The sequence below is a fragment of the Phyllobates terribilis genome, unplaced genomic scaffold (assembly GCF_046119375.1).
Source record: "Phyllobates terribilis strain yellow unplaced genomic scaffold, ASM4611937v1 Scaffold_5__5_contigs__length_657084704, whole genome shotgun sequence".
Classification (NCBI taxonomy): domain Eukaryota; kingdom Metazoa; phylum Chordata; class Amphibia; order Anura; family Dendrobatidae; genus Phyllobates; species Phyllobates terribilis.
The window spans coordinates 184,739,880-184,757,581 of NW_027362765.1; the positions used below are offsets into that span (position 1 = coordinate 184,739,880).

Consider the following 17,702-nt stretch of genomic DNA (forward strand, 5'->3'; position numbering starts at 1 on the left):
AGAAATCCCATGTCCACTATGCATCTCTGTGCACCTGCGGATCACCCACGGACATGGACATGCGGCGCCTCTTTCCACATCGCATCATGTCAATTTCTCTTGCAGGTCCGCATGCAGGCTTTCCCCATAGACTAACATCTATGAGGAAAGTCCGCATGTAAAAAAAAATAATAAAAAAATGGCGCCGCTCATTTGCATAATGAGCTGAAGCCGGTGGTGGCTATTCCGCAACGTCGGGGCCGCAGGCTGGTACGCATCAGGGGCACATACCCTAAGTCCACGTTTACACATTCAGTATTTGGTCAGTATTTTTTGGCTTACAAATACTGATGTAAAAAACTCACCAAATACTCAATATAAGCACATGGCCTGAGTTGTACAATGGTCAATTATAACAATGATGATATGAGCAGAATAGTAATAAGCCACCCAGGGTAATACTCTCAAATGCTACCACAAGTGACCACGAATATGAGGGGAGATTTATCAAAACTGGTGCAGACTAGTTGCTCATAGTAATCAATCAAATGGCTTCTTTCAGCTTTCAGTCTCTGAAATGTAATGGTTGCCAATACTCATTTTCCTTTGCACTAATTTTGGTGGATGGATGGATGTCTAGGCATCGGTCCTAAGTATGGCCGCTGCCAGGCGTATATCTCCTGCATGTATGCATCTGCTAATGGCCATAAATGCAGGGTGCCTCTAACCTAACATGTATAGAAAGAAGTAGACTAAGGAAGTATAACAGCTGGACAGAAGGAGGCATCAGAACGAAGAAGAGGGACTCTGAAGGGCATGTGTACAACCACAGGGGGCACCGCGTTTTAGTGTTATAACATTACAGATAAGGGGTTTTGCCAGTGTAATTCTGCCTTTAGGAATGATTGAGGGTTGGTATAATTTATAATCACTGCTCAGCTTTACATGAACATTCCCTCAGCCATCTGTGACGATCATTTTGGATAAAAGCATTTTGCCCTGTATGAGAGGAATGTGAGCCTCGATAATTGGTTTACAAACGCCTGCAGCTGCTTATTCACTCAGTACCGACAGTGCTATTGGACTCCATGCTGGGCTGAATCAATAATTTCTCTCAAATTATGCCACTCGTCCTTTGTATGTCATGGATATTCTGAAAATGTGCATGCTGTATCCATATTCGTTCGTATGTTTCTCTTACTTTGCAATATAATGTAAAATGTGGTATTTTCTGATCATTTAAAATGGTATATCGGTTTTCTCGCGCTCATTGTCCTTTATTAATGATACCCCATCTGGTAGCCCCCCTACTGACATTTTCTTTGGGTTACATAACAGGGCAAGGTGCGCTTCTCATGTGTGGAGATGCCTTATGTTCCCGTCACATTTTCTGGTATTAACAACTATATAATGATACCGGGAGTTCCTGCCAATTTAAAGTTGATGGTGAGCTTTAAATTTCGGACATGGGACACCGTTGGTCTTCTGATGTTCACCAACTTTGCTGGATCTTTTGGATCACTGGAAATGGCTCTGAGCGAAGGTCAAATCAATGTGACTATCTCCCAACCACACAGAAAGAAGCTGGTGTTTGCGGCTGGTGAGTAGTAGATCTTGTACTTCTAGTATAAGGGTTCATTCAGACGAATGTATAAAGGGCAAGACAAAGCGCAAACAATGGCAGTCTTGATGAGAGGACATGGTGGAGTTAGATGTCCCTGCGTAATACTCTTAATGAATCCATCACATCTGACAAGTGGCCTGCGCCTCTGTGATCCTCGCCATAAATCTTACTCCAGTCACTGACTGGAGTAAGGTTTCTGACATAAGGTATGTCACAACTCATGATGAATTAGATGAGCCATGGCATTCCACCCCAGCTCTGCCCAAAAGTTGCAAAATTTTGGTGCAAATCGATGTTGCGCAAAAATTTTGTCATTTTTTAAAGCAATTTCTCCAGAATTCTGGAGTAATCAGTTTGATGAATTGGGGCCTAAATGTCTGTGTTCTGTTCGCATGCAAAATGGATAGCACAGGGAATGCAAAAGGACCAATGCATGTCAATGTGGAAGTTCTCATGAAACTGTCAGTGCGTAAAATATCATAGCATGCACTTCTTTGATCTGAATTTAAGGTCAGACTCACCCATTGTAAGTCAATGGGTGCGCTAAAAACAGATCACATACGGTTTGCCATCCATATGTCAAGCGTTTTTCACAGATCCCTTACAATTATTAACACGGAAAACTGTATTTGACCTTTTATTATTTACTAAATGGTTCATATAAAGAATGGATGTCTTACAAAACAAAACATACAAAATATACATATGGATGTAATAAAAATGGCCATATGGATTACATACAATACAGATGAAAAATTATCTTTTTTTTTCTGTATGAAAAATGGATGCTTTTCCATATGCTCGTCTAAACCCAACCTAAGATCTGTATGGTAAATGTTTTATTTGGTTGTTTAGTATGACGTATTTATTTTCAGTCCGTTTGGTAGTGTAGAAATAGTTATTTATACCTGAGCAGCAGAGGATCAAGGAGAATCAAGCACTTTGTTCCCCATTACCAAAGATTTTTAAGTATTTGTTACTGCCTTATAGGGAATCTGTCAGTCGATTCATGCTGCCCGAAGCATGGGCAGCGTGAATCAGAGCCTGGCTACATAATTGCAGCCCAGAATTTATTTCTCCCAAACGCTCCATAAAACATAGTTCGAAAGTCACTGTCTTCTACCTGACCTACTCCAGCAGCGTTTCAGAGAAAAGCGTACCTGCCAGCAATCATGCGTCCAGGCTCTGATTCATGCTGTCCGCGGTTTGACCAGCATGAATCAACTGACTAGGTCCCCTTTTATGAGCTACTACAATGTTCTTTATGGAATTGATGCGCCAATGGCTTGCTATGACAGGCGGGGTCTGCTTCTTTGTTGGCGACACAAGCAAAAAAAATTTTTAATTAAAGAAGTTGTCAACTACGTTAGCATTGATGACCTATCCCTAGGATAGGTCATCAAGGTCTGATTGGCCAGGGTCCGAGGCTGGGTACTACAAATTCGCCTCCTATTCAAATCAATAGGTGGATGTGTAGGGCCAATGGCAGGGTACTATCAGAAGACGGCCAGCTCTGCCAGTGAGCATTTCTGGCTGGTGGTCACTGACACCGAGAACAGCTAATCGTCAGGGGTGCCAGGTGTCAGATCCACAATCGGTAAGACATTGATGACCTATCCTAAGGATAGGTTATAAATGCTAAAGTAGTGGACAACCTCTTTAATTTCTCAATTTTTTCACAACTTATATTAAAAAAAACTATGAAAGTTTAGTATTGCCATAATCTTACTGACCTGGCGAAATTATACTGCTTGGTCATTTTTATGAATGGCTTAAAAACAAAACTAAAAAAAAAAACAGAATTGCAGATTTTTTCTTAATTTCACCTCACTTTTGAATTTTTTTTTCTGTTTTCCAATACATTGCATGGTAAAATTAATGGTATCAAAAGTACAACTCATTCCACAAAAAAACAAGCCCTGATATGGTTATGTCAACAGAAAAAAAAAAGTTATGGCTATTGGAAGCAGGGAAAAAAAAACAAAAGCACAAAACAGGAAAATTGCCTGGTCAAGAAGGGGTTAAATGCATGTATGTAGGGCTAAAATCATTTTTTGCCATGGGATTCATTACAAATTTTGCACCATTGTCCTTCTATAATCTTTGTGTTGCACTGTGTATTGCTGGTTGTAGAATGAGTTAACTGAGAATCCATCATTGAGCTTGTAACTTTTTTTCAGCAATTTTCTCATATTCCCTCAGCTGATTTATGAGCACAAACCACATTAAAGTTAAAAGTGCAGGTGAACCTGTAAAAGTTAAATAGTGATACATTTTTAAAGAAACTCAATTAAAAAAAAATTATTTTTAGCCACAAATACATGTATTTAAATTCCCCAAACCCGTTATTTTCAGCTATTGGCTAAATTAGTTTACTTGTGTTTTCTTCATTGCACTTTTGAGTGCATTTTTTTACATATGTTTTAATCACGGTTTTGATGATTCTGTTTTTGTCTCTTTTTTGTGTGTAATATTTTAAATAAAGTTGATTTATTTTTGATACTTTCTAGCATTTGGCTTTGACAAAACTTTACTGATATAGTCATGCGCAGGTTACATGTATTTTGTAGTGTGTTTCCTCTGCGGAAACGCACTAAAAATGCATATGCATTTTTTACCTGTGGATTTTGTGCATCTAATGCAATTCTATAGAGAAAATCTTCATTGTGGGAACTTAACCTAAGGCCAGGGTCACATTAGCGTATAGCATCAGATGTGATATGCTAATGATGCTTGGCTCAAACTCTGTTCCGAGCGTGAGCCGAGTATCAATGCACTGTGCTCCGATCCTCTTGCATGAGAGAATCGCAGTATAGGTGCGGAGGAGACGTAATTTCTCCACCTCCTCCATTGTCTGCATCTGTGATAATCGCACTGCACTCAGATGACATCCGAGTGTAGTCCGATATTTCCAATGCACCCAAACACTTACTTGTATGGGTGCGTGCATATCCGACTCTCGGATGCAATTGCAGCATTCTGCGATTGTTTTCTCATGCCTAATTGGCATGAGAAAATAATCGCAGATCTGAGCTGCTCCATAGAATAACACTGGGCTGAGTGCTAGGCGATGTTTTATCTCATAGCACTCAGCCGTGTTATACGCTCGTGTGAGTGAGCCCTATGGAAGAGGCACTTTTCAGGAGGCTTTAGTGGCTCCTACAAGATTTGCAAACTTTTTTGGGAATTCAGAAGCCTCCATGACATTTCAAGACAGTTAGCAAGTATGACAAATAGAAAAAATAAACTTGTTAACAATAGTAACCAATTGTATTTTTAATTTTCATGAAAGAAAAATGAAGCTTTAGTCGCTATGGGGAGCATGTGCAGTTTTTCTGTTATACAGTTAGTACATAGTTAACAAAAAGACCCAATAAGTAACACATTCCTGCCAGCATTGTGTGACCCAAATCTAAAGAGTGTCAGTTATAGGAATATAGGAATAGATTGCTGTAGGAGTGGTTGCACAGCTCAGTGGATACATCACAGTTGCTGATTTTGATTTTTCTTTCAGGATACCGGCTAAATGATGGTTTCTGGCACTCAGTCTCCTTGGTGGCCAGAGAGAACTCTGCTGTGGTTGTTATTGATGATGATGAAGGCGCACAGTTCAAAATTAACTATCAGTTCCAGCTTCGATCGGGTGACAGTTATTACTTTGGAGGTAAAAATGACTTCATCAGCTGATAGCAATTACTGAATAGAAAATTCTTAAATGAGTGATCCAAAATCAAAATAGATTTTAATCATAAATGGTTATCTATTTAATGTAATAATCTAATAGTTTTTCAATACACTTTAATTAAAAAGTTTCTACTGTTCTCTTTCTACACTAACGGCTTTAATTTCTTTTTTTACCTACTTACTCTACGTTTTGATGACATTTTGAGAATGCCCAGTGCATACGGATACTCAAACGGGCATTCATCAGGGGACAGAGGCTGCAGTCTCTGAAGCATCAACGGTGACCTCCATTTCAGGGGCTAGGCTAGTCTCTGCTTTACTGAGCATGCGTCGGTTGTCAATTCTGATGTATGCTTAGTATGCGCTCCCTTGTCACTGTGCAATATTCTTTTCAATGCAAAGTGACAATGCGCTCCCTCACTGGTTAGAATAAGTAGTGACGAGCCATGAAGAGAGCGCACTGTCAGGGCACATTGTAAGAAAAAAAAAATGCCGAGCAGTGACCAGCTCCATCTCTGGAAGAGACTTCTACAATGCGCACTGACAGTGCACTCTTTTGTTGGCCTCATTTAGACGTCCGTGAATCACATAGATGTCCTGTCCATGTTTTTCATGGATACTACACATTAAAGTCTATGGAGCTGTTCACTTTTTGTTTGTGTTTTCCTTCGGACTGTGTGTCCACAAAAAATTCATGGAGACATGTCCATTTTTGATCCTAGACAAAGCAAAATTGCACAGTCTATAGATCCATGAAAATCTGTTTACTTATTGGGGTTGTCCGGTCCAAAATGAAAAGGCTACAGTAACTCTGTGACTGCAAAGCTTCTGAGAAGGGAATGGCCGTCATGTATGCGATATGCCGCACCCACTAGATAGCCATGCCCACTGGACGGCCACGTCCACTAGACGTCCTTGCTCCATACACTTGTATGCAGTGAGGCCGCGCCCACTAGACAGCTTCTGCTCGGGAGTATGCATATTGCATATATCACTGCCGTTCTTGGATCAGAAAACCATGTTTTTTTCTGTATACGAGAAAAAAAATGGGTATTTTTTCACTGGTGTTTTGCATTAAATTCTCATCTATTTTTGGTCAGTTGTCAGTTTTATCATCAGTGTTGCATCTGTATTTCTTGTAAAAAAATATATATATATATTTTCCCAAGTTTCTTCAACCTATTAAACAGCCAAAAACTGACTGCTATTCTTTTGTTTATGGGCCCATTCACTTAAAAAGAGAAATCTCTGACTAGGATCAAAAACAGAGTACTCGGTGACGTGGTGCATGTGGTTTTGTGGACAAGTGAACAGCGCCATAGACTGTAATGGGTACGTGCTGTATACGAAAAAAACACAAATAGAACATGTGAAAATGATCGTCTGAATGAGGCCTAAACCCTATAACATTATTCAATGCCAATGTCTTAATTTTGCAAAGTATGGTTGACAGGAGTAAGTTCCATGGGGAAAGGCAGTGCAGTTGTTGGGGCGAGCCCAGCTTTCCATCCCAAAATGCACTTCATCTGGATATGGGAATACCAAATGTGAAAGAGTGATATTCCCATATCCAGAGGAAGTGCATTTTTTTATCAATAACGAGGATTAGGAATTGTCCCAAGGGTCAGAGAAAGGATGTGGAGGAGAAAAGAAACACTCTGGGCCCAATTCATGAAGGTGTTTTCTCCAGTTGTCTGATATAAAACACCTTCAAATGTTTAAAAAATTTTGTGTAAAAATGTTGCAACTTTTGGTATTTTTACCATAGTCTAGGCCAGCTTCTCCAAAATGGATGAAGCCAGCCAGACAAATCCACCACTTTGGTGCCATAAATTTTGCCCAAAATGTTCTCCAGTCCCTCTTAATGAATTCGGGGCATCTTACTCTACGACCACAGCCCCACTATCAGTATTTGGTCAGTATTTTTTCTCAGGAGTGGGAGCCAAAACCAGGAGTGGGTGATAAATGCAGAATTGGTGACTTGTTTCTATTATCCTTTTTCTCTGATTGTTCCTCACCCGGTTTTGGCTCCCACTCCTGAGAAAAAAATACTGACCAAATACTGATAGTGGAGCCATGGCTCTTAAAGGGTTTGTCCCATGAACAAAGTTTATTTTAATTAATAGATCTTGGAATAATAATAATTTCGTCAATTGTATGTGTTTAAATAAAATGTTCCTGTGCTGAGATAATCTTATAAATGTGTCCCTGCTGTGTACTGTGTAATGGCTATGTCTGACCGTGCAGGAACACGGTCTGATCATACCACATCTCCTGGGCAGGGGAGGAAGCAAAAGAGTATACAGACATTACATCATGGGATGGCAAATAATTCTTTCTTTGAGTTAAACATTTTTTAAAAACAAGACAGGGAACTGCTTTATTTCTCAAAAAGAATTAGCTGCAATCCCCTGCTATAATGTCTGTATACTCTTTTGCGTCCTCCAATTCCCAGGAGCTGTGGTATGATCACACCATGTCCTTGTACGTTCAGACACAGCCATTACACAGTACACAGCAGGGGCATAGAATCATAGAATGGTAGAGTTGGAAGGGACCTCCTGGGTCATCTGGTCCAACCCCCTGCTCAAAGCAGGATTCACTAAATCAGCTCATACAGATGTCTGTCCAGCCTCTGTTTGAAGACGTCCATTGAAGGGGAACTCGCCACCTCTCGTGGCAGCCTATTCCACTCATTGATCACCCTAACTGTCAAAAAGTTTTTTCTAATATCTAATCTGTGTCTCCTCCCATTCAGTTTCATCCCATTGCTTCTAGTCTTTCCTTGTGCAAATGAGAATAAAGATGATCCTTCTACAATGTGGCATCCCTTGAGATATTTGTAGACAGCTATTAAGTCTCCTCTCTAGTCTTCTTTTTTGCAAGCTAAACATTCCCAAATCCTGTAACCGTTCCTCATAGGACATGGTTTCCAGACCGGTCACCATTCTGGTCGCTCTTCTCTGAACTTGCTCCAGTTTGTCAATGTCTTTTTTAAAATGTGGTGCCCAAAACTGAACACAGTATTCCAGATGAGGTCTGACCAAAGAGGAGTAAAGACCGATAATGACTTCACGTGATCTGGACTGTATGCTTCTGTTAATACAACCCAGAATTGTATTTGCCTTCACATTTGCATCACACTGTTGACTCATGTTCAGTCTATGATCTATTAGTATACCTAAGTCTTTTTCACATGTACTGTTGCTTAGCTCTATTCCTCCCATTCTGTATATGCTTTTTTCATTTTTATTGCCAAGATGTAGTACTTTGCATTTTTCCCTGTTAAAAACCATTCTGTTAGTTGCTGCCCACTGCTGCAGTTTATTTAGGTATTTTTGAATCCTCTCTCTCTCTTCTCTAGTATTAGCTATCCCTCCTAGCTTTGTGTCATCAGCAAATTTAATCAGTTTACCCTCAATTCCTTCATCTAAATCATTGATAAAGATGTTGAACAATACAGGTCTCAGGACAGAGCCCTGTGGTACCCCACTTGAGACATTCATCCAACTGGATGTTAAGCCATTTACGACCACTCTTTGAGTCCGATCACTAAGCCAGTTATGAATCCACCTAACAGTTGCCTTGTCCATTCCATACTTGGTCATTTTTTCAATAAGGATGGTGTGAGATACTTTGTCAAATGCTTTGCTGAAGTCAAGAATCAGTGATTCTGTCATACAAGGAAATTAAGTTAGTCTGACATGACTTGTTAGTTACAAACCCATGCTGACTCTGGTTAATCACTTCATCTTATCCAGGTACTTACATACATGTTGTTTAATAATTTGTTCAAAGATCTTTCCTGGTATAGAAGTCAGACTCACTGGCCTATAGTTCCCTGGGTCCACCTTCTTCCCCTTTTTGAAGATAGGAACAACATTTGCTCTTCTCCAGTCTTCTGGGACTTCTCCTGTTCTCCAAGAATTTTCAAAGATTATGGAGAGTGGTTCTAAAATTTCTTCTATGATCTCCTTCAGTACTCTGGGGTGTAATTCATCTGGACCTGGAGACTTGAACTCATTTATGTTAGCTAAATATCCCCTCACAATCTTTCTGTTTACAGATAACCTGGATTCTTCTATTCCTTTAATAGGACAGTGAAGATCAGTTGATGTTACATTTTCTTTCTGAGAGAAAACTGATACAAAATAGGAATTAAAAAGTTCTGCCTTCTGAACATCCTTTCTTACCATTTCACCATTTTCATCCTGTAAAAATCCTATAGCATCTTTAACTTTTCTTTTACTTTTGACATACCCCCAAAATCCTTTTTTTATTGCTTTTGACATCTCTTGCAAGCCTTAATTCATTGTCAGCTTTAGCTAACCTAATACATGCCCTGCAGGTTCTGCAGACTGCATTATAATCTTCTTTAGATATGCCTCCCTCTTTCCATTTGATTTCTTTCTTTTTTTTAGCATGTGTTTAAGTTCTGTGTTCATCCATCCTGGTTTCCTTAAATGCTTCCCATTTTTCCTACTTTTTGGGAGTGTTAACGATTGTGCTTTGAGAATCTCATTTTTAAAAATTTCCCATCCTTCCTGGACATTTTTGTCCTTAAGGACATCCAGCCATTGGATCCCTCCTATTTTCTTTCTGAGTCGCCTAAAATCTGCCTTTCTGAAATCTAACCTTGAAATTTGAGTCTTCACATGTCTTCCTCCTCTAGTTATCCAAAATTCTATAATAGCATGATCGCTGCCTCCTAGGGTCCCAGCCACCTTTACCTCCTCAACCATTTCCTCCCTGTTTATAAGGATTAGATCCAAAGTAGCAGATCCCCTTGTTTTCTCCCCTAACTTTTGGATGATAAAGTTGTCAGCAAGAGAGGATAAGAATTTGCTTGACCTGTTAGTTTTACTTGAGAGAGATTCCCAACAAATGTCAGGATAGTTGAAATCTCCCATGACCACTACGTCATATTTTTGGAGAACTTGGTCACTTGATACATAAAGAGTTCATCCATATCTTCAGCTTGCCCAGGTGGCCTGTAGTAAATGCCTACAATGGTGTCCTTTCCGTTGTTCTCTCCTTGTATTCTTACCCAAACAGTTTCCACAGAACTCCCAGTCTCTGAAGCTTCAATCTCTGTGCAGATATACGCTTTTCTAACATACAATGCGACACCTCCTCCTCGTTTATCAAGTCTGTTTCTTGCAAATAAGTTGTATCCTTTTAGCCTTGTATTCCAATCATGTGTATCGTCCCACCAAGTTTCAGTTATTCCAATTACATCATATTTCCTTTCCTGCGTTAGTAGTTCCAATTCCCCTTGTTTGTTTCCCATGCTTTGTGCATTTGTATAAAAAAAATTTTAGTTTGTGATTGGTTTCTCTTTCTCCCATATTTTTATATATTAGATTTTTTTGTCTTTGTTCTTTCTTTCCACTTCTATAGCAGAGATCTCAATAGTATTTGTCAGCTGTATAGCTTTTTCTGGCCTTTTGCTTCCCTTCCCACATTGTTCTAGTTTAAAGCTCTCCTGATGAGTGTAGCAAGGCGACTTCCAAATACACATTTTCCAGTCTTCGTAAGGTGCACCCCATCTCTTGCAAGTAGTCCATCATATAGGTAATTCATTCCGTGATCCAGAAATCCAAATCCTTGTTGACGGCACCATTGACGTAGCCAGTTGTTCACCTGTAGAAACTTATTCCACCTCATTGTTCCATGGCCATCCACTGGGAGGATGGATGAGGAGACCACCTGCGCTCTCAATTCCTTCACTTTCTTGCCTAAGTTTTCAAAGTCACTGCAGATGGTTTCCAGGTCCTTTCTTGCGGTGTCATTTATAAGATTATCTCAGCACAGGAAAAAAAATTAAACACATCCAATTGTGGAAATTATTATTATTCCAAGATGTATTGATTAAAATCAACTTTAAAATTAACTTTATTCGTGGGAAAACCCCTTTAATAAACCTGCACTTGGTTCTTCTATCATGGGTATAAAAATCTGTCAGCATTATGGAGCCTCCTTTGTTCTATAATTACAAATAAGCAATGTTTAATGCATTGAAAAAAAGTTTAGAGTACCAAGAAAGATGGACAATGCTTTTCATTTCCAAATTTCACTTCTAAAACCTCAGATTACGGTACATTTCATTTATGATGCATAATGTGGCTTAAATTAAGTCCTGAAATGTTTTGCCTCATGAGTCAGACGTGCTGCTTTTCACACACTTTCACTATAATTGTGCCAAACATTTCTCATGGCTGCATGAAGGTTGTGAACATTGCTGTGAAATTTCATCCATAGAATGAGATACTACTGAGAATCTTGTTATTATGCAGTGTAGTCTCACAATCTGTAGTGTTGTATACTAACCTCAAAGTAAGGCTTTTTAATCATAATAATGTGCATGATGTTTCATTTTGATATTTGCTGTTGGAAGTTTGACAAACATTTGTAAGCCATGCATCACTTGTTTTAACATGCGGCCTACACATGCCCGAGATGTAGATCCAGAACTGGTCATGGACCTTGGTCAATTATGGTTGCAGCCAACTTGCTTTTCTGGAACTTAGACTCATAGGATTGGAATCCTGAATGAAGTTAAACCAATCCAGATAGATGTTTTGTAATGTAAATCAGTCTTGCCACTTCACTTAAGAATAAGAAGCCAAACCAGAAACTCAATTTGCCGACATGTTTCGGGGTGTTTGCCTTCTCATCAGTGAAAAGCAAGGATTAAGCAGGAACTAAGTAGATGGTCATTTCAGTTTTAGAGACTGCAATCAGTATACTTTTTCTTGAAGATGTGGCTGACCACTCCAGGTTCCGTTTTTTCATTTTAATAAGGCGACGCTTCATTAGGGAATACACACTGCCTTTGTTTGTGTAACGGGTCCGGGAGGCGGAACCTCTGAGCTACTATACAAGGGGGCGGCCCTTGTAAGGGAGCGGGTGGCAGTCTCTGGGTGAACGGACAGGGAGTTACGGCAAGTGATCAGGGCAGTCTCTGGGTAAGGGGTAGGTACGACCTGAGATGGCAGAGCCTCCGGGTAGGCTAGCAGGCAGATGGTAGATGTGTGCTCCCAGGTGAGCAAGTGAGAGTCTCTGGAATAGCAGGTGGTCACGGCACGTGACGGCGGAACCTCCGGGCTGGCAGGCAGGTAGGTAACGGAGAAGCGCTCCCAGGTGAGCGGGCAAGAGTCTCTGGAATAGCTGGTGGTCACCGCACGTGACAACGGGACCTCCGGGCTGGCAAGCAGGCAGGTAACGGAGATGCGCTCCCAGGTGAGCGGGCAAGAGTCTCTGAGATAGCTGGTGGTCACAGCACGTGACAACGGAGCCTCCGGGCTGGCAAGCAGGCAGATAACGGAGAAGCGCTCCCAGGTGAGCGGGCAAGCTGGTCCATAGACAGACTGACCGGAGTAGTAAGGCAGACCGTCGGACCTCAGGCAAGCAGGCAGGTAGCTGATATGCGCTCCCAGGTGAGCGGGCAGGCTGGTCCTTTAGACAGACTGACAGGAGTAGTAAGGCAGACCGTCGGACCTCAGACTGGCAGACAGGTAACAAGTATTCAGGCAGGAATCAGGCAGGTAACTGGCAGGTAAACTAGCAGGAAACTGGCAGGAAACTGGCAGGTAACTGGCAGGTAACTGGCAACGGGACCTGAGGGCTGAAGCACAGGTGAGACACAGGTGCAAACAACATTGCTCGGGCACCTCCATTTTGGAGGAGGTGCCTTATATATGATGAAGTCCTCCGGCCATTGGCCGGGGACTCCTTAGGACGGCGCGCGCGGCCCCTTTAAGAGGAGGGGAGCGCGCGCGCGCGCGCCCTAAGCACAGGGGCCGGGAAGGAGCGCGCGCTGAGAGCAGAGCGGGAGGAGGACGCCGGGCACGGAGCAGAGCAGGAGAAGGACGCCGGGACGGAGCGCGCGCTGCCAGCAGAGCGGGGAGAGGACGCCGGGACGGAGCGCGCGCTGACAGCAGAGCGGTGAGGGGAGCAGCGTCCCTGCCTAGCAGAGGGCAGGGACGCCAGCGCTACAGTACCCCCCCCTTTAGGCCCCCCCTTTTTTAGGCCAGACAGAAATTTAGCTAGGATGAGAGGGGCATGGATATTCTCCCGGGGCTCCCACGTTCTCTCCTCAGGACCAAACCCCCTCCAATCTACCAAGAAAAAGGTCTTTCCTCTTACCCTTTTGCTGGCAAGAATGTTCTCTACCTCAAACTTGTCCTCAGCAGAAACCAGAGCAGAAGGCGTACCTATAGACTTAGAAAAAGAGTTAAGTACCACAGGTTTGAGGAGAGATACATGGAAGGAGTTAGGGATCCGTAAGTTGGCCGGGAGTTTCAATTTATAGGCTACCGGGTTGATCTGACCGATGACCACCAGTGGGCCGATGAACCGAGACCCTAACTTATAGGAAGGGATCTTGAGTCGGACATATTTGGACGAGAGCCAGACTTTATCCCCAGGACGGAATTGAGGAGGGTCCATCGCTAAATGCTGCCAGGGGGCAGCAGGTACTGGCAGAGGAAGAAGGCGGCCGGCCGACAGGTGTCTCGGAACTTTGTTGCGGGCGCAGGACACACAGGCAGAAACAAAGTCCATAACATCCTTGTGCAGGTTAGGCCACCAGTAGTGTCGGGTAATGAGCTGGAGGGTCTTTTTCCGACCGGCGTGGTCAGCTAGTTTAGACGAATGACCCCAGTGTAGGATTCTCTCCCGATCAGGTACCGATACGAACGTCTTACCAGGAGGGAGACAATTTAGACTCACGGGAGCCACCTGCATTACTCTGGCGGGATCGATGGGGCAGTCACATGGTCTATGAGGTGGTGATGTCTCTGCCTCCTCCTTAACAAAGACATCAGCACTAGACCAATAAGAAATCGGAAGTCCAGGTAGATTAGCTGGGATAGGAGAGGGACGGACGGAATGGACGGGAACCAGGCAGGTTTTATGACAGGCCTGTCCCCAGTGAAGGACTTCTCCGGTTTGCCAGTCAAGCACGGGTGCATGTCTCTGGAGCCAAGGCAGACCTAGCAAGAGGGCGTGAGGGAGACCAGGCAGAACGTGAAAGGAGATACTCTCTGAATGCAGCATTCCCACCTGCAGAGTAATGGATTCGGTGATGAATTGGATGGGGCGAGGTAAGAGGCCCCCATCCACGGCAACAACAGACAAGGGTACAGCCAGAGGTTTGGTGGGGATGCGGAATTTCTCCACCAGAGACTGTGAAATAAGATTTCCGGCTGCTCCAGAGTCAAGTTGGGCTAGTTCGGAATAACGATTCTCCCCGCAGATGATTGAGACTGACAACAGCAGGGATGGAGAGGATTTATTTTTGTCTAGATCGACCCCTCTGAGTGAACCTAGATACAGGCGTTCTCCTGACCTCTCCGGGCAGGCACGGATCAGATGCTCCTTACTGCCACAGTAGAAGCAGCTCCCCTCGGCACGGCGGAAATCCTGACGGGATTTGACCATCTTGGTCTGGTCGACCTGCATAGGCTCAGGAGAGTGTACCTGGGGAGAAACGGAAGGAATGACGGGTTCCTGGAAAGTAGGAGCTAAACGTGGAATCCTTCCCTCACGGGTGACCTCTTTGGCACGCTCCTGGAACCGTAGGTCAATCCGGGTGGCAAGGGTTATTAGATCATCGAGAGTGGTAGGAATGTCCCGACCAGCAAGTTCATCTTTAATACGGCCGGACAGACCCTCCCAGAAGACGGATACCAGGGCTTCGTTATCCCAGGCCAGCTCCGAGGCAAGGGTACGGAACCGTATGGCATATTGGCCCACGGTGAGGCTTCCCTGACGGAGGCGAAGCAGAGAAGATGCGGATGAGGTCCTCCGTCCGGGTTCGTCGAAGGCTTTCCGGAAAGCCATGAGAAAGGCAGGCAAGTCGGACACCAGGGGATCTCCTCTCTCCCATAGAGGATTTAGCCAGGCCAGGGCCTCCCCGGTGAGATGGGACATGATAAAGGCAATTTTGGCTCGGTCGGAGTTAAACTGGTGGGACAATAGTTCAAAATGCAGGGTGCACTGATTTATGAAGCCCCGAGCCAGGACGGAGTCGCCTCCGAAGCGAGGAGGTGCAGAGAGCCGGGGTCCGGAAAAGGATACCATGGTACTGGCCGTAGTTGCAGGATCAGACAGGGTGTTCAGGCGAGTATTAACATTCCGCAGATGACCCAGGATGGCCTCCTGTTGGGACTTCTGACGGGACAGTTCAAGACAGAGGTCCGAGAGCGAGGGAGCTTGGGTGCCACCGGGTTCCATGGCCCGAGCAAACTGTAACGGGTCCGGGAGGCGGAACCTCTGAGCTACTATACAAGGGGGCGGCCCTTGTAAGGGAGCGGGTGGCAGTCTCTGGGTGAACGGACAGGGAGTTACGGCAAGTGATCAGGGCAGTCTCTGGGTAAGGGGTAGGTACGACCTGAGATGGCAGAGCCTCCGGGTAGGCTAGCAGGCAGATGGTAGATGTGTGCTCCCAGGTGAGCAAGTGAGAGTCTCTGGAATAGCAGGTGGTCACGGCACGTGACGGCGGAACCTCCGGGCTGGCAGGCAGGTAGGTAACGGAGAAGCGCTCCCAGGTGAGCGGGCAAGAGTCTCTGGAATAGCTGGTGGTCACCGCACGTGACAACGGGACCTCCGGGCTGGCAAGCAGGCAGGTAACGGAGATGCGCTCCCAGGTGAGCGGGCAAGAGTCTCTGAGATAGCTGGTGGTCACAGCACGTGACAACGGAGCCTCCGGGCTGGCAAGCAGGCAGATAACGGAGAAGCGCTCCCAGGTGAGCGGGCAAGCTGGTCCATAGACAGACTGACCGGAGTAGTAAGGCAGACCGTCGGACCTCAGGCAAGCAGGCAGGTAGCTGATATGCGCTCCCAGGTGAGCGGGCAGGCTGGTCCTTTAGACAGACTGACAGGAGTAGTAAGGCAGACCGTCGGACCTCAGACTGGCAGACAGGTAACAAGTATTCAGGCAGGAATCAGGCAGGTAACTGGCAGGTAAACTAGCAGGAAACTGGCAGGAAACTGGCAGGTAACTGGCAGGTAACTGGCAACGGGACCTGAGGGCTGAAGCACAGGTGAGACACAGGTGCAAACAACATTGCTCGGGCACCTCCATTTTGGAGGAGGTGCCTTATATATGATGAAGTCCTCCGGCCATTGGCCGGGGACTCCTTAGGACGGCGCGCGCGGCCCCTTTAAGAGGAGGGGAGCGCGCGCGCGCGCGCCCTAAGCACAGGGGCCGGGAAGGAGCGCGCGCTGAGAGCAGAGCGGGAGGAGGACGCCGGGCACGGAGCAGAGCAGGAGAAGGACGCCGGGACGGAGCGCGCGCTGCCAGCAGAGCGGGGAGAGGACGCCGGGACGGAGCGCGCGCTGACAGCAGAGCGGTGAGGGGAGCAGCGTCCCTGCCTAGCAGAGGGCAGGGACGCCAGCGCTACAGTTTGTTTTCCAAAGGAATATTAAATAGAAGCAACGCTATAATATCCTTCTATTCTTGTAGCATGCATTTATTTTTAATGCGTTTGTGACCTTGATAAAATGGAATATCTTGTACATTAGATATTATTCCATAACCACCATTTTCTTCTTGTAGGTTGCCCGAAACCCTCTGCAGGCTCAGGCTGCTATTCCAACCAGACAGCGTTTCATGGCTGCATGCAACTGCTAACTGTGGACAGCCAGCCTGTGGACTTCCATCGTATGCAGCTAGGATGGCTGGGGAGATTCTCAGAAGTCATGTTTAATGTCTGTGCAATTGCTGACAGGTAATTATCTTAATTACTGTCTTTTTTTATTGGTAATATCAATATGCAGATTGTATGTACGATAGCTCAGTGGTTTACACTGTAACCTTGCAGCGATGAGGTTCAAATCCCACCAAGGACAACATCTACAAGAAGTTTGATGGTTCTCCCATGTTTGCGTGGGTTTCCTCCCACACTCCAAAGAACTGATAGGATACAGATAGGAAATTTAGATTGTCATTCCCTTTGGGGACAGTGATAATATTGTCTGTAAAGCATTGTAGAATTAATGACACTATATAAGTAACATAAATAGATAAAATGCTATAGAATTTAATTCAAACAGTATAACATGGTTGTAGTGGGACTGTGGTATTGGCTTTAAAAAAACTCAATCCCAATACAGTCAAAAACAAATAAAACAAAACTCATTTTCACCATCATATTATGCCAAACAAAGTAAATGCACCCCTAAAACTGGCTTACGAAATCAGATGGACCATTTTTTATGTGTGTTTCTATCCACATTGTATCAATATGGAAATTGATATGTATAGAAACTTGTATTCATACTGTGCCCCTTAACCTCTTCCTGACATATGATTTTGATGGGGGCTCGCAAGCCGAGTCACATGTGTCCCGGAAGATGATTGCTGTGTTATTTAGCCATCATCTGCCTCTAATAACTGCGGCTGGAGTTG

General features: G+C 44.3%; 1 protein-coding gene across 1 annotated transcript in view; it reads left to right on the plus strand.

Annotated features, from left to right (window-relative positions):
* CNTNAP1 (contactin associated protein 1) overlaps positions 1–17,702 on the plus strand; it is a 143,387-nt gene that overhangs the window by 78,518 nt on the left and 47,167 nt on the right. Inside the window, exons 8-10 of the mRNA XM_073683594.1 lie at positions 1,318–1,579; positions 5,118–5,267; positions 16,851–17,022. Of these exons, the coding sequence (XP_073539695.1) occupies positions 1,318–1,579; positions 5,118–5,267; positions 16,851–17,022 (584 nt within the window). The remainder of the gene's footprint in view (positions 1–1,317; positions 1,580–5,117; positions 5,268–16,850; positions 17,023–17,702) is intronic.